Consider the following 22,958-nt stretch of genomic DNA (forward strand, 5'->3'; position numbering starts at 1 on the left):
ATCATTTTTGTTGATGATTTTTCACGTATGACATGGTTATTTCTTCTTAAAGAGCGCTCTGAAGTTTTTACTGCTTTTCGTACATTTCATGCTGCGATTACTAACTAATATAGTTGCACTCTTAAATTTTTGCACACTGATAATGCTAGGGAATACTTTTCTACATGTAATGGTTTTCAGGATTTCTTATCCACTCTTGATATGGCCCGCACTCTTCTCTTTCAAATGCGGGTTCATAAAGCCTATTGGAGCAATGCTATCCTTATTCCTTACATCCTATTTCTTGGCTAATCGGCTCTCATCCTTTGTGTTAGGTGGTAAATCCCCTTTCTCGCTCTTACATCCTCAGCGTGATCCCTTTCCCATCATCTCACGGGTCTTTAGTTGTGTTTGCTTCATCCACAACCTCTCTCCTGGCCTGGATAAATTGGATCATCAAGTGGAGAGATTTGTCTTTCTGGGCTACTCTCGTACCCAAAAGGGTTATCGATAATGTAGTTCGCGGTTGCGCAGGTTATTTGTTTTCACCGATGTCACCTTCTTTGAGTCTGTGTCATTCTTTACCACTTTCACTGAGAGAGTTGTGTCAGACTCTTGGGTTCATCTTCCTCTTCACGTTCTACCTGAGCCTGTTGAGTCCACTTCATCTCCATTACAGGTGACTTCGGCTCCTCCTCCGCCTCTTACAAAGGTATATCAGCGACGTACGAGGCCAAATGTCCATCACCTATGCCTGAGGCATCGTCTTCCCAGCCGGCCATACCTCCTTCTACCTCTCAGGTACGTCCTACTCTCCCTGTAGATTCCCCCATTGCCTCCGTACTCGTTCGCGTACCATTGCACATCCCATTTCTAATTTTGTGTCAAATGATCATCTCACCGCTTTGTTTCGTAGTTTTGTGTCTTCCTTGTCTTCTGTTTCTTTGCCGCAGTCTGTGGCAGAGGCCCTTGCTCATCTGGGTTGGTGTACATCTATGGATCTTGAGATGGGAGCCCTTCAGGCCAATCATACTTGGGATTTGGTCTCTCTCCCTCATGGAGCTTAGCCCGTGGGCTGTCGTTGGATTTTCGCCATAAAATACTTGCCAGACAGGACAATTGAGCGCCTTAAGGCGCGCTTAGTTGCCAAGAGTTATACGCAGACATTCGGGGATGACCACACTGAGACATTCTTTCCAATCACCAAAATTCCCTCTGTTAGAGTGTTGATTTCCCTGGCCATCAACCGGAAATGACCCTTATATCAGCTTGATGTCAAGAATGCCTTACTTTATGGGAGAGGTGTACATGGAGCAACCTCTTGGGTATGTTGCTCAAGGGAGATGTCCTCCTCAGTTTGCCGACTTCGCAAATCTTTGTATGGCCTTAAACCATCTCCTAGAACATGGTTTGGCAGATTCAGTGATGTCGTTATGCGATTCGGTATGAAGCAGTGTGTGGTTAACCATTCAGTGTTTAGCCATCGGTCTGATGCTGGGTATGTTCTTCTCATTGTCTATGTGGATGACATTATCATTACAGGAAGTGACATAATGGGCATACAGAAATTGAAGACCTTCCTGCAAAAACAAATTTTCCACCAAAGACCTGGGGCGTCCAGATATTTTCTGAGGATTGAGGTAGCCTACTCTCGAAGTGGTAATTCCCTTTCACAAAGGAAAAATGTACTAGATCTACTGGATGAGACAGGTTCTCTGGGTCTGAAACCAGTTGTTGTTACCATGGACCCAAATAAAAAACTGCTTTTAAATGAGGAAGATTTGTTAGATGACCCTGGCAGGTACAGGCAGTTGGTTGGAAATCTTATATACCTCACAGTCACTCGCCCAGATATTTTATTTGTAGTAGGGGTAGCTGAGCACACCACGTACCTCCCACTGGGATGCAGTGATTCAGATTCATCGCTATTTGAAAAACGCGCCAAGGAAAGGGTTATTGTTCAAGAGACATGGACATGGAAGGTAGAAGGATTTAGTGATGCAGACTGAGCATGTATGTCCAGCAGATAGGGGATCAACCACCGGATATTGTACCTTCTTTCGGGGTAACTTAGTGTCGTGAGAAGCAAGACTTAGTAGCCAAATCAAGTGCAGAAGCCGAATACCGGGCCATGTCACATATAAGTGGAGAGCTAATCTGGTTACGCACTCTCCTATCAAAGATTGGTTTCTCTTTCTCATCCCTAGCTCAGCTACATTGAGACAATAAGGCTGCTATCCACATTGCTACCAACCCAATTTTTCATGGGCGAACAAGGCATATCGAAGTGGACTATCATTTCATTCGTCAGAGAATTTAGAAGGGCGAGATAAGCACAACTTTCACTCGATCAGTGGACCAACTGGCTGATGTATTTACTAAGTCATTGAGTAAGGAAAAGTTGAGCAACATTTGTAACAAGCTAGGAACGTATGATATATACATTCCAGCTTGAGGGTGAGTGTTAGAAGGTGTATATGTACCTACGGGCATTTTGGTCATTGCACTTTCTTCTCACACACACACACATATATATAGATATTAGTGACGGGGGAGTTCTCCCTATATCACTTTCCTCTCATTCTCTTCTCTCTCTCAGCATATGCAAAAAGCCAAACTCATCATTTTGCTATGAGAATAGTATAATAAATCAAACTTCGTGCATTCACACTACGCAACAAAATGGAGTTGTAGAAAAGAAAATAGACATTTAGTTGAAGTTGCTCGCTCTGCAATGCTCCATATGCATGTACAGAAAGGACATTTAGGAAATGTCATGCTAACTGCATGTTATTTGATTAACCGTATATCTTCAGCCGTTTTGGGTGATCAAGTCTCTTTTTTCACCTTATTTCCTCGATCTCTTGTATATCACCTCCCTCCACAGATACACAGGTGTTTGTTTGGCACATAATGTTGGTAGTTTTCCTGATAAATTGCTCCATGATCTACTAAGTGTCTGTTCCTTGGATACTGTTGCACTCAAAAATAGTATCGGTGCTTTGACCTTGTAACTAGGAAACACCTAGTAAATACTTTTTTTTTAAATATCACCTAGTAAATACTGAAGTTACCTTTTTCGAGTAGAACTTACATCTCTAATATTGGTTCCTCCTTAGATTCAAATTTCCCGATGCTTGGTATCACTTGTATTCCTTCTGTTTCGCGTTCTCTTCCTGTGCATGATGCTCCTCCTCCATCTACGAAAACTCTCATTGTTTAAGCAAGACATACCAAACAGGTCACACAACCGGATGGTCTACCACCCACGAACTCTTCAGACTTGCATGTGGATCCTATCTCCATTCTGAATTCTTGCACAGACTTAGACGCTCGTGTCGCTATTCAGAAAGATAAAAGATTGAGTATTCAATATCCTATTGGTCAATATGTTTTGTCTGACTACCTATCAGCTTCCTATCGTTGTTAAAGAGTAAATTCTGGCTCCACCCCTGCTTGGACACTTAGTACTTTACCAAAGGGAAAGGATGCAGTTGGTTGTCGGTGATTTGTTTTCTATTAAATACCAATCTGATGGAAATATTGAAAGGTTAAAAGCTAGACTGGTTGCCAAGAACTACCCTCAAAAATATGGTGTCGAATATTTTCAAACTTTATCTCCGGTGGGAAGGCTTAATTCTGTTCGTGTTCTTATTTCTGTTGTTGTCCACTCTGGCTGGCCATTGCTTCAACTTGATGTCAAAAACACCTTTCTATATAGAGATCTTAATAAGAAAGTATAGATGGAGCAACTGATACATGTGCATCTCATCAGATTCATCAGATCAAGCAGATCAATGGCCAGAAGACTCGGACCCATGATCAGACCATTGAAATTTCTCTGCCTTCCAGATTGGTAATTGGATTGGTCGGATTTCCCAGCACGGTGATTCACAACTAAAGACTTCTAGATTGACGACCCTACAACTCAAATCGGCAACCGGGCTGAGCAAATTGACAAGGCATACTATCAGAAGGCTGATCATCCCAAGATGATCAGGAGATCAAAGCATCTATGAGATTGACGGCCCTCGTAGATTCAATCATACTACAGAAGAAGGAGAACCTGTTGTTGGAATAGGCATCCTAGTTTTGGTATTTTCAATTAATTAGAGCCTCACGAGCAAGCCCCTCCTAGTATTTTCTTTAATTAATATTTTTTAGCTGAATAGTTTAGGTTGGTTTAGGGTGAGCAAGGTAAATTTTTTATTTGTTTTGGACGACTGATTAAATAGGATCTAGTTATTGACAGTTTAGGAAGTTCGCATGAAGAAGTGAGAAATTCGAAAGTTCTTATTTGCAAGTTAAGCCGTTTTTAAGTTACTGTTTTAGTCGAAATAAAAGGCTTGGGATGCCTAAAATTTCGCATGGTTAGTTGTTGTTTCCAGGTAGTTTTAGTCGAGCAATGGTATAAAAGTTAGGATACTATTTGGTTGCACAATCCTATATAAATATGTAAAATCGCAAGGAGCAACTACTACATTTTTATTTATTTTGATGACATAGGGTATCCCCAACCCATTTTAGAGCGGGACTAATCCCTATGGATGCACGCAATCACCCGTAAACCACGTGCATCGGGTAACTCCGAGGGGACTCGAACTCACGTCTATGGGGAGCACTACATTTTTTTTTATGGAATAAAAAAAGTTTCTTTACTTACTGTTTGCACGCTTTGAAGAAGGAAGCTGATCTCTCTTCAATTCTTTTCTATCTTGTTGGATGTAAGTTTCTGATGTGATTCGGATGAATATTGCACTGTTCATGTGTGAAGTTTGGAAGTAAAGACAGAAAACAAAATTTAAGTGTCTGTTTCTGTTTTACAAGGCATGTTTAAACGCAAGTCTTTTGTTTTCGTCTTCAACTGGACGTGTTGCCCACCTTCTATCCTGCAACCACAAACCAAGCCCGCACCATCTTGTTCCATCCTGCCATATCAAACAGTTCCCGGAGTTACTAAATTATCAAAATTCAGCCTTTCTGAATTGTCTGCAAAACACAACCACAATGTGTCTTCTGTTTTGCTTGCTACCCATAACTCAGTTTTTCTGAATTTTTGTTGTTACAAGGCGCCAACATGTGCTCGTTCCAGCGCCTCTCCTAGCGGTCGCCATGCTTAACAGCGATAACACTCATCCCTACTACTAAATTTACAGCCAACAGTTCAGCGAGATGCAGAATTCCTGAAACAAGCAAGCACTTCTTGATTAACTGTTCACACCCTGAAAAATTCAGCCGACTGCTGAATTTTACTCCCAACAGCCTCATTAAAAGTTCAGAATAACTGAACTTCCCAAAATCTCAACTGACTTCATCATCAGGGGTGTTTAAAAATGCAGATGTGGATCAAAATGTGGGCAAGAAAAATCCTTGTCAACTCGACGCGGATGCAGCCAAGAACGCGGTTGGCACGGCTGAGTATTCGGTTGACATGCTCATAATTCGTGAGAGTCGAAGAAGTTTTATTGACTCTGTAGGGAAAGACGCAGAATGCGGCCAAGGTAAAAGGGAGTCGACTTGGGGGAGTCCATGATGACGCGGGGAAGTTTTAAAACTAGGATCCGGAAAGTTTTGTTTGCTGAATTTTCAGCCAACTCATACTACTGAACTTCGTTCACGGAGCCGCTGTCATCACAGCCCAAAACTAATCGAAGACAGCCCCTCTCTGTTGCCTTCTCATCCTACCTCTCTGAGCCAACTTCCACCACCAATAACCTTCTCCAGCACCTTCCTTTTCAACCCTTAACATTAAAACTCCCTTCCACAGAGACCTTCTCCTTACCAAACCCGCCGCTTCGCCTTCATTTGGGCCAAACAATCTATCTTAGCCCCTGCACCTAAATCACCTAGATCACTTTATAATCTCTCACCATCCCTCTTTCTTTCACATATAGTCTCTCGTCTTTCCTCTCTTGATCAACCATCCTCTTGGCCTTTGTCACACCTTCCCCCTCTTGGGTGGCTTTTCGGTTCACAAACCCCCTTGATCCGTTGCGGCTGAACATAACTTGGTAGCAAAGCTTCAGCTGTGCTGATCTGCATCATCTGTAACAGTGCTTATCCGTGCGCGACTATGCATTAGCAGCCCCTTGGGTTTGTTGGTCAGGGAGAGAAGATGGTATGTGAATTGCAAAAAATCTATTTATGTGCTTAAAACAATCTTCTAGAGCGTGGTTTGACAAGTTTAGATGAGTAGCTGGATCTCTAGAATTTCATCGAAGCCATGCTGATATCTTTGACATTAACCATCGGTTCTCTTATCAATACAAAGAAGAAAATCAAGTAGCAGATGCTCTTGCCAACCATGCTTGTGTTATAAGAAGAAATATTACTTTTTGGATGTGGATGGATCTCCCTAGGTGTGCTAGGAGAGCTATGAGATGCAATTCATTGGACATTCCTGGTATTCGATTTAGTTGATTCTTCAGTTATTTTCAGAAGCCAAGTTGTGGGTCAAGGCACGGATGAATTTCAAGGAGTTGCAGGAATTCAAGCAAACCCGTGGCAGCTCAATTACCCCTTCCGATCTCGGTGATAAGTGAGGTGATTGAAGATGCTGCCAAGTTTGATATATTTCTCAAAGTCAAAATGGGAAGCAAGGAGAAACTCAAAGTCGAAGACATAAGAATATTGAAGGTAACTTTGATTTGAATCATATGCAGCATGAGCACGCAGACTAGTAAGTAGCATCATTTGTGGATTGAAAAATAACCTATAAGGATGACTGTTTACGACTTCTACAAACAATGCATATTACTGATAATAATTTCACATGTAAGAAAATGATTTAAAATAAGAAAAACTATATTTTTATTCCCTTCTAAATCGGGCAGAAGAAAAAAAAGCCTTCCTGTGAAAAAAATTGTATGCCAGAAATGTTCTTCCTGCAGTCCAAACAGGGCATTGAGTGAATGATTCTTTCCTAAATATCATATGGGTTGGTTAGATGCCTCCACTCCACCTTTTTTAGCCAATAATACTCTATTTTATTTATTATTCTTCAGCGTGCAATATCACTATGATTTAGGCCACCAAAGAAAATAGAGCAGGACCTTTTCATTTTTTTTATGGCATTTGACCCTTGAGCTTACACATGGAAAGGTTGATTTTGTCCCTTTATCGTCAAACACCCCAAAGAGTTCATGTGTTAACACTGTTAATTGAGAACAGTGTTACAAATGCGCATGAGGATCAAAACGCAGTCAAAGGTTTTGGGGGTAGTCTTTTGTAAACAAAGATTGTTTATGGATAACAGTGGTCATTGAAATTGATTCCCATTTGCAAAAATAAAAACATTCACAGAAGGGCTTCAAATATAAGCATACTGGTAGGGCATCGAATGGAGATTGGATGGAACATTAGCCACCCTTAAGACTTCCTTCCAGAATTTGAAAAACCAGGATTTTCTTCCTACCATGTCTCGTATAAAGCCTACAAGATTGAAGCAGCCCAAACTTTGTGTCGTGCATCAAAGATACACGGCAGGGAAAACTCATAATGCTTTAGGCTTTTCAAATGCTTACAAAATGGTAGACAATGTTTAAAAATGGGAATCGAAATACTAAATTCCTTCTAAAAGTTTCACAATATAAGCTTCCAAAATATTGGTTATCATTGATCTTTATAGCAAGAACCTTCTACCTATGGTGCCTCCTGCTTTGGTACCTCTTCTACCTCTCAGAACCCGCTACCACTAATGCCACCAATTTTCTGTATCTCTACGTTTCTATTTTCCATGGATTAAAGAAGTTGTTACTAAGCTTTAGTAGTACAGTTAAACAAGCTACTGTACTCAATATATAAATCAAATTAAAAACTTTTATGTAGCTGTATTCAATATATAAATCAAATTCAAAACTTGATCATTTATATACGTCCTAGAAGGTCCCACTAAGTCATGAACATATGATTTGAGGTGGACTAGACCTGTCAGTACTCCTTCTGGTCGTAAGTATATATCACAACCTGCGATATAGATGGTGATGGCCTTCAGCATATCATAGCTTAGAATTGTCAAGTACTAAGATTGATTATTTGTCAATCCCAGAATGTTGCTTCTCTGTATTTGTCAAGTGCCTTGGCAACAGATTTTGCATACACGTTCCCAGTTCAATATCATTCAAATCACTAACTAACGTAATACTGTGGTGGCTATTAAAAATTAATGAAACTTTGATTGTGAAAGATAAAACCAATGTACCTCTAAATTTCTTTCAGAAAGCTTATCATCTGATAAGACGGAGAGTTGGCCACTGATTGTGGATGTTGCCGCTGCCCGTGCCCTTCTTCCTTGTGCCAAAGCTGAAACTTGACCAGTGAGCATATCAAACTGGGACTGTAGACGCCTAAGCTGTTTTTGCAAATCCAAAGCTTCGGCTTTATATGCTAGTGTTGCCTCCCTAAAGATGCAAAGGCATGCATCACTATGCAGTACTAAAATATCACAATGTAGAAGCAGGTAAGAAGTACGCATGGATTTAAATTTCGTTTTCGGTTTCGGTTTCGGCCGGTTTCAGTTCCGGTTTCGGCCATGGCCGAACCAGAAATTTCGGTCAAAATCCTGTAAAAAAGTATTATTTTATTATTTTCGAAATTTCGGGCGAAATTACCAAAATTTCTAAAAAAAATCAATTTCTCGAAATTTCAGTTTAAATTTGGGAAATTCGAAATTTTGGTTTCGGTTCGCACCGAAATTTCGGGTTTTGGCCGAAATTTAAAACCATGGAAGTACATGAGCAACTTAAACTGTATACAGGCTAACTACCAAGCTCATTGTAAGCAGCAAGAAATAGCTCTATTTTGATGCAACTCATTAGGTAAGGCCTAACAAATCACAGTGAAAGCATATAGGATATTTAAGGGCCACTAACTCTGTAACTATCCGAAGAATGTGTAACCGGTTATGATCTGACACAAAATGCAATGGTATGTTACATCGGTCTAACTTTTAGACAATTACTTTCAGTTGTATTCACTGGATTATTACAATAATGGAGTGCTCTAGTAATTCTAGACAGTGAAAATAAAGAGAGATTTGCTTAAATTATTGCAAGTGGCAATACATTTGATAGTTTAAAACTTTTTTCAACTCATAACAAAAACAAATGGAACTAGATGGGTATAATCCTTTCTCTTTTAAGGGATCATAAACAAAGAATGTAAAGCAGCTGAAAAGTGAGATTGCTTCTGTTAAAGTATAAAAGATAAATAACGCCTTCCTCCAACAGCTTAAGCTTTTGGAGAAGTTGGTTAGTCAACATGGTATCAGAGCCAAAGGTCTCGAGTTCAAACCTCCCGGATAGCAAAAATCCACATGCGATGGTCGGCCCAAAGTGGGACCACATGTGCCACGTGTTAGCCAAGTGGGCCACACGTGCAGGGGAGTGTTAAAGTATAAAAGATAAATAACGCCTTCCTCCAACAGCTTAAGCTTTTGGAGAAGTTGGTTAGTCAACAGTTTCTAACTCATTTACCCGGTTTCACAGTGCCACTTTAACAAAGTATATTATAGCCTCTAGCCATCAATCTTGTTTGACAAAGTATATAGCCTTCCAAGCAAGAATCTTGTTTGACAAAGTATATAGCCTTCCAAGCAAGAATCTTGTTTGACAAAGTAAATTACAGCCTTCCAACAATGAATCTGGTTTTATGAATTGTTCGATGTGTATATGTGCCTAAGGGCATAGTGGTCATTGTACCCTATTTCTCTTTTATATAAATACATAAGTGAGGGGGAGATATGCTCTAACTCACTCTCTCTCTCATCTTCTTCTCCTCTTCACCTTTCAACATCGAATTAGAGCCCTAGGGTTGTGATACCCTAGGGACCCATATTGAGGACCACCATCCTCATCTTCTTCCTTTCTCCAAAACCCTAACCTCTACCAAAACCCCCACCATCGTCATCTTCTTCCTCAGCCCTCCCTGACCAAAAGCCTCCCCACCACCTCCCCTGCCACTCGCACACCCCTAGCCACCCTCCCTTGCCTCTCGCATCACTCCCAACCCCCTCCTCTGCCACTCACACCCCCAGCCCCCTCTCCTGCCACTCGCCTCCCCTCCCACTGACACACACCCCAGCCCTCTCCCCTACCTCTCGCACCCCTCGCAACCCTTACACCCCATCCCACCATCCAGCCCTCTGCCACCCTCCATTCCAGCCCCTACTGCCACCTCCCTCACTCCCTGCGCCTCGTCAACCCCGCCTCTCTCTCTCTCATTTCCATTCACCTCCCCTTCTTCTTTTTTTCTTTTTTTTGGGGGGTTCTACCCCTGTGGATTTCATTTGAAACCCTAATTTCCTTTGGTTTCTTTGGCTAAGCTTTTAATCTAGTCACTCTCCTTCCCTCTTTTCCTTTTCTTTTCTTTCTTTCTCTTCTACAAAATGTTCTAAATTCATCTTGATGTCCTCTTCTTCTCTCTCCCCATGGCTCCGACCTATGTTTCTAGCCCCTTTTCTCATATGTTGTCTAGTCCTTCTCGATTCTCTCCTATGATGTCTCTTTCTCGAGCCGGTCTCTAGGCAGGTCCATCCTGTTATCTTCATCACTATTGTCCGGCTACCCTTTCTTTCTTCTTCGCCGTTGCTATTGAGAGTATTCTCTTTCTTGTCTATGCATCCTGATCATCCGATTATTATGGATCCCCCTGTATCCACTCCTCCAGTTGTCAGCATGGCTCCTCCATCTAAGGCCTCCTAATCGAATTCTTATTTTCCATCTACTTACCTTTTGTGGGGCATTCTTACCCACAGATGACTTCCGAGCGCCTTGACAGCTCCAACTACGTTAGTTGGAGTCTGGCCGATCAAACCTATCTCCTCGCTCGAGGAAAGGTCGCTCTCATTGAGTGGGATCCTCCATCCTCTTCAAATACATCTTACAATCGGTGGCGGCAGAATGATGCCCTGATTCGCACTCTTCTTTAGCAGAGCATGACTCCTATGGTGGCTCGCTCGATGATGACCTTAAGGACTTCCAAGGCCATCTGGGATCACACCTCTATTTTATATTATGGGGTCCATAACCTCACTCGTATTTGTGCCACCTACTCCAAGTCGATACACCTACAGCGCAGTGATACACCTCTACCTGACCACTACAGCCACTTCATCTTTCTCTACCAGTAGCTAAACACCTTTATGCCTCTGACCAATAATCTGACTGTTCTCGCCCAACAACGGGACCAGCTCTGCGCGTTTCATTTCCTTGAGTAGCTGGGTCCGAACTTTCTCCCATTTCTACAGCAGCTTCTTGGCTCCGGTTCTCTTCCATCTCTCACATAGATTTATTCACGAGTCCTTGCAGTGTCTCCCCGGTGGCTCTTCCACTGTTCTTCTCGTCGGGAGACCCGAGTTAGATTTCTAGTTCGGTCCGAGGTTTCAGAGGTATCGCTCCCTGTATTCCCACCTGATTCGTGTATATCATGTGGTGAAAGCCGTATTTATAGCATCATACAATATGTGGAATACGGTTTATGAGCCTAGGATCGGTACCACATCGCCCTAAAGTGATAGAGATCTCCCCGAAAAACGTGAGTTCCCGGGGCAAGGTCAAATCGAGATTGAATGGCGGGAATCGGGAAAGTTTTCAAATGGCCTTCTCAATTCGATATATCTCTCTTGTTGGTAAGTCCTTCTTGGTTGTGCTAGTATAATGCCCTATAAATGAGTAATGGGTAGCGACAGCGAAGATATTCCAAGCCGAGTAACAATGTTCCAATTTACCCCATGATTATGGTCGAATCACAAGAAAATAACTTCACTAACTTGAACTGTAACCAGGTACACATTTGTCTTTCATTATTTTGTTTGCAACGCCTCTACACAATTCTTGGTTGAACCCTCCCCCAAAGCCAAAACAAAGGAATTAGTGAAACGAAAGCCTCAAGCGAAAGCATAAACGCCAGCACGAAAGCTGCAGATGATCGGATTTCCGATGAAGGCTCCGCCCCTGCTGCATATGATGGTGGTGTCTGTTCTGGCCGTGGCTGTAGCGACCGTTGTAGAGGCCGTAGTGGCCGTGGTGGTGGTGGCCGGGGTGCTGGCGGCCGTGGCTGCACATATTGTACTCACTGTCGGCAGAAGGGATACTCTTCATCCCAAGCTCTGACTCTCCCGCTCTACGCATCTCATCGTTGTTGATCCTCCTAATGCTTCGACATCCCGAGCGATACGTTTACCATCTCTAGGGCAGACTATGAGGAGTTCCAGCCAGCGCCTTCTTCTTAGCAGTCGCCCACCCACTGCGGGCTTTGAAAGTCCATGTAATTCGCCTGCCTCTCTCCTTACTAGCTCCAGCTCCTAGATTATTTATTCAGGGGCCTTGAACCACCTGACTGGTAATTCTTCTTCCCTTAGTTCCTTTCGCTCATTTCCTTTTGCTTTTCATTCTGTTACCTTAGCCGATGGGACCACTACTCTCATCTATGGTATTGGTACTCTTTCACTACATTCTGGTTTTACTTTATCTTCCGTACTCTGTGTACCTAAGTCTCCTTTCAATTTGATTTTTGTTAGTCAAATTACTAAGAATCTTAACTGCTCAGTCTCATTATTTCCCTCTTATTGTGTTTTCAAGATCTATCGACTGGGAGGACGATTGGCTCGGGCCTTGAGCTTCGACAGTGATCTGCCACATACTGCTTTACACAGCTCTGTCGACTCGTACTTGTGGCATTGTCGTCTGGACCATCCCTCCATCCAGAAGCTTCAACAGACATCTATTATGACCTCTCATGTTCAGTCTTTTCATTGCGAGTCCTGTGAACTTGAGAAGCACCATCGTGTGTCTTTTCCCTCTAGGGTTATTAGTCGAGTCTCAAGTCCTTTTGAATTGGTGCACTCTGATGTATGGGGTCCTTCGAGGACTATGTCTCTTTCTGGCTATAGATATTTTATCATTTTTGTGGATGATTTCTCTCGTGTGACTTGGTTGTTTTTGCTTAAAGACCGCTCTCAGGTCTTTGATGCTTTTCACACTTTTTATGTGAGATCACTAACCAATATCATTGCACTCTTAAATGTTTGCACAATGACAATGCTCAATAGTACTTTTCTACTGAGTTCAGCACTTTCTTATCCACACATGGCATTGTTCATCAGTCCTCTTGCGCCTACACCTCCGAGCAAAATGGTGTAGCCGAGAGGAAACTACGATATATCTTGTTAACATCACCCGCACTCTCCTCTTTCAGATGCACGTCCCTAAATCCTAGTGGGGTGATGCGGTTCTTACCGCCTACTTCCTCGCTAATCGCCTTCCCTCTTCGGTATTGAATGGCTCCTCTCCTTACTCGATCCTCCATCCTGAGGGAGATCTCTTTCCCCTTATTCCCCGGGTCCTTGGTTGTGTCTGCTTTGTACACAACCTCTTACCCGGCCCAGATAAGTTAGATCATCGGGCAGAGAGGTATGTCTTTCTGAGTTACTCTCGTACCCAAAAGGGCTATCAATGATATAGACCTCGGCTAAGACAGTTGTTTGTTTCTACCAATGTCACCTTCTTTGGGTCAATTTCCTTCTTTACGACTCCTACTGAGAGTACCTCTCTTATATCTGACCCTCCAGTTCCCCTTCCTCTTCCTGTTGTTCCTGATCCTGTTCCTCCTACTCCTCCTCCTTTACATGTTCCACATGTCTATCAACGACGTCCGAGACGCGATGTTGCTCACTTAGCGCCTGAGGCGACACCCTCTCAGCCGGAGATCCCCGCCTCTTCATCTCAGATACCTCTTTTACCGACTTCTGGTGATTCTGTTGATTCCCCAATTGCATCACATAATCGGTCCCGTATGACCGCTCAACCTATTTCTTTTATTGTTTTCTATGACCATCTTACCCCTCTGTTTAGCAGTTTTGTCTCGTCCTTATCTTCAATTTCTTTGCCCTGATCGGTCCCCGAGGCCCTTGCTCACCCCAGCTGGCGTGCTACTATGGCGACTGAGATGGACGCTCTTCAGGCCAATCACACTTGGGATTTAGTCATCTTCCTCATGAGGCTCAAGCAGTTGGCTATATATGGGTTTTTGCTATCAAATATTTACCGGATGGAGCCGTTGAGCGCCTTGTTGCCAAGGGCTACACTCAAACATTCGGGGTTGACTGCACAGAGACTTTCTCCCCAGTTGCCAAAATTCCGTCTGTCAGAGTGTTTATCTCCCTCGCTATCAATCAAGGATGGCCTCTTTATCAGTTTGATGTCAAGTATGCCTTTCTCCATGGAGATTTGACTGAGGAGGTTTATATGGAGAAACCTCCTAGGTATGTTGTTCAAGGGGGGATGTCCTCAGTATGCAGACTTCGCAAGTCTTTATATGGGCTCAAACAATCTCCTAGAGCATGGTTTGGTCAATTTAGTGATGCTATCATACGATTTGGCATCAAGCAATGTGCAGTTGTTCACTCTTTTTTGAGGCTAGCCATATCCTTCTCATAGCCTATGCGTATGACATTATCATTACAGGCAGCAATACAGTTGGAATACACAGGTTGAAGGCCTTCCTACAGAAAGAATTTAGCACAAAAGACCTTGGGTGCCTAAGATACTTTCTGGGGATTGAGGTAGCTTAGTCTGGTTGTAGCTTCTCCCTCTCTCAGAGAAAGTACATGCTAGATCTGTTAGATGAGACCAGTTCTATAGGGATGAAACCAGCTGGTGTTCCCATGGACCCAAATGCAAAGCTACTTTCAGAGGAGGGAGATTTGATGGATGACCCGGGAAGATACCATAGACTAGTTGGGAAGCTTATTTATCCCACTGTTACTCGCCCAGATATCTCATACGCAGTTGGGGTAGTTAGCCAGTTTATGAGTGCTCCATGTACCTTCCACTGGGCAGCAGTGGTTCAGATTCTTCGTTTTCTAAAGGGGGCACCAGGGAAAGGCCTGCTATTCAAGAAGCATGGGCATACAAGGTTGGAAGGGTTTTTTTATGCAAATGGAGCAGGATCTCTAGGAGATAGGAGATCCACCACTGGCTATTGCACCTCTGTTGGGGGTAATTTAGTATCATGGCGAAGTAAGAAGGACAATGTTTCCAAGTTGTTAAAGTATAAACGATTAAATAACACCCTCTCCAATAGCTTAAGCTTTTGGAGTAAACTGGCAGTTTCACATGGTATCAGAGCAAATGCCTAGGTTCAAACCTCCTTGATAGCAAAATACACATGCAATGGCCAAACCCAAAAGTGGGGCCACAAGTGCCACGTGTAGGCCAACCCAAAAAGAGGGGGCCACACGTGAGGTGGAGTGTTAAAGTATAAAAGATTAAATAACACCTTCTCCAACAGCTTGAGCTTTTGTAGTAAACTGGTAGTTTCACACAAGTCAAGCGCAGAAGCAGAACATCGGGCCATGTCTCATATGAGTGGAGAGCTTATTTGGTTTTGGTTGTGCTCTCTCCTATCAGAGACTGGTCTCTCTTCCTCTTCTCCAGCCCAGCTTTATTGTCTTTATTGTGACAATAAAGCTGTTATTCACATTGCTACCAATCATGTCTTCCATGAGAGAACCAAGCACATAGAAGTTGATTGTCATTTCATTCGCCAGAGAAATACAAAGGGGCGAAATACACGTTTCCTTCACTCGATCAGTGGACCAACTAGCTGATGTCTTTACCTAGCCTTTGTGTAAAGCCAAACTAAATGACATTTGTAACAAGCTTGGAATGTATAATATCTACATTCCAGCTTGAGGGGGAGTGTTAGATGTGTATATGTGCCTAAGGGCATAGTGGTCATTGTACCCTAGTTCTCTTTTATATAAATGCATAAGTGAGGGGGAGCTATGCTCTAACTCACTCTCTTTCTCTCATATCCTTCTACTCTTCACCGTTCAACATGAATAGTTAGTAGAATCCTCCCTGTACAAAGGTACCCCATATGGGAAAATTATTGAAAAGATTGGCAACACCAACCATGAAGAAATAAAGGTGAACAGTTGTCAGGAGGGATGATATTGCCAAAAAGTCAGTAGCTTTTCCAGGACATGCCGCTGGCAGAACAACCCGGTAAATAATATTTTGGTGCGAGAATGTAAAATTTCATGAGATCAAACCGGTCCTCTCTCATGAGAAGAGAACTATCAACATTTTTTAAGGGGTAAGTTTTCTAGCAGGACAAGAGCAAGAATATCCAAAAAGGATAGGGGATCAATCAATAAGTGAAAACCATTCAAATAAAAAAAGTCAATCAATACATGAAAGCATCGCTGAAGTTAGGCTTGCAAGTCATGAAGGCAAACGGAAGGGTGCTTTACTCTTTGAAGTTAAATATATACTTTTAACTCCCTAATCTCGTTATATAAAATGGATTCCCATGGGATTATACATTCAGTTTAGGATGATGGAGAATCTTAAAGGGTCCATCGTGGATCATTGATCGAGGCAAAAATGTCTAAGCCCCAAAATTGGCGTTGAACTTGAAATAGCTATACACAATTAGGGATGCAAGAACATATACACGAATTCTGGTACAATTCTAAATTTTTTCTGAAATCATGGGCATGAATACAAGTACAGGAGTCTCACCGTGACACAATATGAAATGGACACAGATACTGTGAATATAATATTAGTAGAAAATAAGCATATTGGTTTACTATTAACAAAAGGCATATTAGTTTGTAATAAAGAGAGTAGATTACAAACATTAAAGCTTTAGTGCTTACGTGTTCTTGTTTTCGATAGTCTAGGAATTGTAGATATATAATAATGATGCAAGTTTTTCTAGTATGATGAATGCAACTTGCAACATACCATCTGGGAGAGCTCTGTAAACAAACCACTTCTTTTGATCATTTCGTGTCGGTTTCAATGGAAATTTAAAAACATGATCAACTAGAAGAGAGAAATGTATACACAAATTAGTAATATAATCACTCTAGAGAGCAACCTCAACAAATAAAGTAGATGCACATAATACGGGAACACAAAACAATGTACTAAAAAAGAGCCATGAAATTTATATATTTATTTATATATGCCATGACCAACACCATATTAGTAAGAGTAGAAATCAGGTATTAAAACACTACGAGCATCTCGCAATGAAACAGCATTGTGTTTGATACAACATAGATTATCCTTGCAAGCATAAATAATGTAGTGCTCACTGATGTAATAAAAATTAGTGAAGAAAGCGTATAAATGAAAACTAGTGCAGTCAACCAAAAATTAAGAGTTAGAAAGAATGGAAATGTTAATGGAAGAGTCTAACCGTATATCTCTTAATCCTTCTTCAGCTCCAAAAACTGCCTCCTGATCATCTCTCCTGCTTGAAAAGGCTGAAATGCTATCGTAAGCAAAGTCTAAGTCCTCCCCCTGACAAGTTAATAGATCTTATATGGCATTTATGTGTGCGTTTGAAAACCGGCACAGCTTAATTGTATGTAAATCAATATAATAATTAATAACATATGATATGTAGGTGCGTGACAATATTATAATATCATAATTAATTTATAGTTAAAATTAGTTGGGATAAGGCTTTAGTAGACTGGACACCCTATCAAAATCAAAACAAAATAATGCATTAGTGACAATATTATAATGGCATGCTAGCCCTTACTTTATCTATAGTGACAATGGTAAAAAATCTGTTTTGGCCATGATAAAGTACTTCGAGCTTTTTTTCCCTATTTTTTATTTTTAAGTGTTTCATTTGTTGTTTTTCAAGCTTTACTATTAGATTACTTAAATGTTTAACTGATGCAGGCATTATGTTTTAAATTTTCACAGCAAGTCAGTCACAGACACACTACAATTAAATAATTGAGACTGGTATTGCCACCAAATAAGGAGGGCAGAACTAGAATTTTCTTTTAGGCCATCTTTGGCAACCACGAAATTTCTTTGTGGGGAATATTAGTTTGTCAAGTTGTGAGAGAGGGGTAGAAAGAGTGGCAGAGGATGAGAATTTGAGAGGACAGGGGTGAGCAGATCCAGATGGTGCTAAGTGACAAAAAAAGGAAAAATAAAACTTTATTTTGAGTAGAGTTTTTCTTTTCCCCCCTTTTCAGCCCCTTCTCACCCTTTCCCCATGGATGCCCTCTCAATTCTCTCCATCTCCCACCCTCCTTGCTCCTCTCCCACCACTGGATAAGCCAATGTTCAACGAAAAAAATTATCATGGCTGTCATACATGGCCTTAGTTAAGGGTAGTTTCCTATGTTAGTGTTAGGGTACTACATGCTTTTTGAGGCCAAGCAGGATTGAGATTAGAAAGCTTTGTGATAAGATGGGAAGCAAAACTCATAACAAGAGAGAAGGGCAAAATTAGATAGAATTTGTGAGAGGGCTAGAAAGAGTGGCAGAGGATGAGAATTTGAGAGGACAGGGGTGAGGAGATCCAGATGGTGCTAAGTGGCAAAAAAAAGAAAAATAAAACTTTATTTTGAGTAGATTTTTCCTTTTCTCCCTTTTTCAGCCCCTTCTCACCCTTTCCCCACGGATGCCCTCTCAATTCTCTCCATCTCCCACCCTCCTTGCCCCTCTCCCACCACTGGATAACCTAATGTTCAATGAAAAAAATTATCATGGCTGTCATACATGACCTCAGTTAAAGGTAGTTTCCTATGTCAGTGTTAGGGTACTACATGCTTTTTGAGGCCAAGCAGGATTGAGATTAGAAAGCTTTGTGATAAGATGCGAAGCAAAACTCATAACAAGAGAGAAGGGCAAAATTAGATAGAATTTTGGATTGCTTTTGGTTGATATCAGTATGTAAAAAGTTAAGTGCTAGCAAGACACCGCAAGAGGACGCCACTGTCAAGATGGGCACTCCCTGTGCGGCTGTGCCCCCTGCATGTGTGCCAAACCTGGCATGGTCCACAGGCAGTTCCTGTCCTGGCCCTAGCATGTTGCTATAGCCAAGATTTTAAATTTCGGTTTCAGTGCAAAATTTCAACCAAATCTTGTAATCACGGAAACATTTCGACAAGAGATCACAGCCGCAATCCAAGTAAGATTCTTCACAGCTGGTATTTCTTTTAATTTTTTGTCATTTTTTTGAAATGTCTTGAAGAAATCTTGTTGTTTGTCTCTTTTATGCAAGTGGAGTTGATTTTTGGCAGGGTTTCTATCGGCATTTCGACAGAAACTTTGCTTTTTTATTTGAAAAGTACCATGTTTTGCATATTTCAACCAAAACATTAACGAAATCCTGAAATTTCAGGCAAAATCTGGTAATTTTCCGAATTCAAGTGGATTTCGTTTCAGTAGCAGCCGAAATTGAAATATTTCGGTCGGAACGAAATGTTTCAGCTGAAATTTAAAACCATACCTAGAGCATCCTCAAGTCTGTTTCCAAAAAATTGCCCCTTTCATACAACTCAACTCAACTAAGCCTTTGTGCCAAACTAGTTGGGGTCGGCTAATGAATTCTTTAGAAAATTTTCATGAAGAAGGTGAAAGGATCTACCGGCTTAAATTGTCTAAGTCTACACCTGACACTAGTTGGGTTCGTCTACGTGGATCATTTTCTTCCATTCTATCCTATCCAAGGTCATGTTCTCTGTTATGTTCCTAGCCCTCAAGTCTTTCCTCATTGTTTCTACCCAAGTTGTTTTCGGTCTGCCCCTACCTCTTTTTACTCCATCAAAAAATTGCCCCTTTAATGATTATTGAAAATAGCTATGCTAAAACCTTTGCTAAAAAACATGCGAAGAACCATCTTTGGATGCTCACAATAACAAATAGTTGAATGAAGCAAACATATCATTGACTAGAGCATAGTTACAAAGTTTTGACAAGGAAAAAATTCAGAAACTTTGAATAATCCACGAAGGATTCAGGAGAAAATTCGGCAAAAATTAAATATATATTTATATATAGACGTTAAGAAAAGTGAAAAAAAATAACAAGAATACTTAAGACACAACCATTCTAAGGACATTTTAAGCAGACGGAAGGGTCATATATTGAAGGATAGAGAGATTGGTCACTGTAAGATTATGAAGAAAATTAGTTCTTAGGCTTGTAGTTCAGTTATCTAGACTAATGATCATCAGATCAATCGTATTTTCAATGTAACTGATTTGTACTATTATCATGGGTTTGAAGAAACCAATGATTAACTATAGCTAGTGATTCGATGAAACAATTGTTGAAGAAGTTAAGGGTGGTGATTGAGAAAGTTAGGCATGAAAGAGGCTCGTTCCATCAAGGTAATTAGTATCAGTAGGAATTACTGCCATGTGAAAGCAAATAGATGTTGTAAGGCAAGTCAAAGCATCATTTATATATCTACAATACTTGCAGGTTTCCACATTGGAATTAAGTTCTCTACAACCAGGGGAGTTGATGCAGAAACCCCACTACAGTTGTTAGGCAGTCGTTGAAGCAATACTCTTATTTTAATTTGGGACACAGTTCTAAACAAGGTTTCAGGCTTCAGTTTCAGCATGCATTTCAATTGTGAAGGAAATACAAACATGCCATTTTCGCATGCAAATTTCAGTGAAAATCCTGTAAAATCATAGAAACTTATGAAAACATATGCAAATGAAGGACATTTAAGATGAAACTTCATCTATTGCTAGAATAAGAACAAACTGATGGGGACCATCCTAATATCCAAATTTTAATTTTTTGATGTCTTTTAAGTCCCTAAGGTTATATTAGGGGTACCACTGTCTTTTCCTATCAAAATCACTCAACTTCTTTGAGTTATAAGTGTTTTAAATAGGCCGCACACATGGGGTCCCCAATCCTCAAAAATCTGACTTTCGGGCTTCTCGCAAAAGCTGAAAAGGTATATGCTCTTGCTTCTCAACCTCCGGAAGTGAACTTTCGCCATGATTTTAAATTTCCACCGAAACTGATACAAATGACCGAAATATTTTCATTTCACCGAAGCCAAAATCAAAACAACCGAAATGCATAAGCCAAAATCATAAGTCTGATAGTGGTATACTATATCAGTATGCATTACATAGTCGTATTTATATGAATTACATGCGAAATGTGGTACATATATTATGTATAAATATTTATATGAATTACATGCGAAATTTGATATATATTAAACTGTCAGACATGCACGACAGTGCATGTCAGTAGGTGTTCGATGCTTTTAAACCATTATGGATGGTATTCTTGCATATGTGATGGTTTCGAAGTGTGTATTTGTGCTTATTCTAGCATTTCCCAGGGTTTCATCTTTAAATACTATCATCTGAAAATGCCATTTCAAATAAATAAATAAAATACTATCATCTGCAAATGTTTCCCTGATTTTTCAGGATTTCCACTGAAATTTCGAACTGAAACCGAGACGTTTCCATTTCTGTGGTGACCGAATAAAAACTGAAACCGAAATTCAAAATATGGCCTTGACCATTTTGCAAAGCCTTCCTATTTCCCATAAAAATGCCTCCTTTCCCATAAGGTATATGTACATTTTGAAATCATGTTTAAGTGGGAAAATTTACAAGAAGATGAGGAAATGGAATAAAACAAACAAGGAAGCCTCCAAAACAATTTTAATGTGAAACGGAACCAAACTCTTATGTTAAAATGTATAAGGTAAAAGAACTAGCCATACCTCCAACAGCTTTCCTTCTGCTAGAAACTGTTCATACCTGCCAAGTAAATTTACAATAACTATTAGCAGGAACAAAAGCAGTACAAAGGAGCAATTTATAGCAACCAACTGAAAAAGAGATAATCTCAAATAAAAATGTACTTATTAGCAAGCATGGTTACAAATTTCGGCCGAAACCACCAAAATCTGAAATTTTGGCCGGAGTCCAAAATTTTGGTAATTTCAGCCGAAATTTCGATAAAATGTTATTTTTTTATTTTATTTTTTCCAAAATTTCTGCCGAAATTTCCCTACATTAACGAAATTTACATTTTTTTGGCAGAATCTTGGCCAAGTTTTCAGTATTTCGGCCAAAATTTGGGTTTAGGACCGAAATTTTAAACCTTGTTAACAAGTCAACTAGATTAGATGAAAGAGGTATAGGGTTCCAATTCAGATTAAATGGGAGATCAAAACTGCATAGTAAATTCAAGAGAGAGAGAGAGGAGTAATTACTGAGAGAGTTGGGGAGGGGAGAGAACGTTGGTGGGGCGGAGACTGGAACAGATCCAATCGAGTACAGAGCGAGATTCCTCGTACTGAAATGGCCATTCAAAGCTATCTGGATCCAACGATTCATATCCCTCGTAACCCAATTCCCCAAGAAGGCTACACAGTTTGCTGCCGCTCATCGCTCCCCTCGCCCTAACCCTAACCCTAGCACGATCTTCCAAATGCCCTAACCCTAACCCTAACCCTAGCAGAATCTGCTGCTGCTCATCGCTCCCCTCGCCGGCAGAGAGAAGGTAAAGCGACCGGGAAATATCGAATCTTTTTTCTTTCAAAACGTTACGACTTGCCTATAAAACTCGGAAAGAGAAGGGCGTTGATATCCCCCCCGTGTAGGCAAACTTTAAACTAGGGGTGCAAGTTTGGCCCTGTGAGCCCTGACCCTCCCTGACCCCGAACAAGGTCAGGTTGGAAAATCTGACCCTGAGGGCAGGTTTAGGTACATTTTGTTGGCCCTGACTCAAGGTCCGGTCGGGTTCACCCCGACCCCCTTTACACTTTATCCCGGCCCGCCCTGACCGACCCGACCCTGTTTACACTTTACCCGCGGCCCACCGTTGAGCTTTTATGTTTTTCATTTCTCTATCTATTGGGTTTTGATTATGTATTTATCACCAAAAATCATTTATCAATTAGAATAATAGATTGTGTGGAAGTTTTTTTATTTTTGACAATAAAACATACCAAAAACATGTAAAATTGCCCGGCTCGATACAACCCAAGCAGGGCCAGCCCGGCCCGGCCCTGCCCAATCAGGGCGGGCAAGGGTTGGGCTGAACCCTGTAGGGCGGGCTTTGGGTTGAGGATTTTCGGCCCTGACTCAGGGTCAGGGCGGTCAGGGCTAAGATAATGGCAGCTAGGGTTGGGCTAGGGTTTTGCAAAACCCGACC

General features: G+C 41.2%; 1 protein-coding gene across 2 annotated transcripts in view; it reads right to left on the reverse strand.

The window, feature by feature from the left end:
- The window catches only part of AUG3 (HAUS augmin-like complex subunit), a 66,229-nt gene extending 43,830 nt beyond the window's left edge, over positions 1-22,399 (reverse strand). Inside the window, exons 1-4 of one of the 2 annotated variants that reach the window (XR_013254347.1) lie at positions 22,015-22,398; positions 21,520-21,556; positions 17,194-17,297; positions 8,180-8,378 (exon numbers count right to left, since the gene is read on the reverse strand). Coding sequence is in view for 1 of the 2 variants with exons in the window: in XM_077391872.1 (XP_077247987.1) it covers positions 8,180-8,378; positions 17,194-17,297; positions 21,520-21,556; positions 22,015-22,190 (516 nt within the window). In the remaining variant the exon portion in view is untranslated. Of the gene's footprint in view, positions 1-8,179; positions 8,379-17,193; positions 17,298-21,519; positions 21,557-22,014 lie in introns of both variants that reach the window. The other variant, XM_077391872.1, reaches the window with a different exon arrangement.
- Between the last annotated feature and the right edge of the window lie 559 nt (positions 22,400-22,958).

The sequence above is a fragment of the Tasmannia lanceolata genome, unplaced genomic scaffold (genome assembly GCF_043159265.1).
Source record: "Tasmannia lanceolata isolate RefF3 unplaced genomic scaffold, GAP_Taslan_0.1 ptg000012l, whole genome shotgun sequence".
Classification (NCBI taxonomy): domain Eukaryota; kingdom Viridiplantae; phylum Streptophyta; class Magnoliopsida; order Canellales; family Winteraceae; genus Tasmannia; species Tasmannia lanceolata.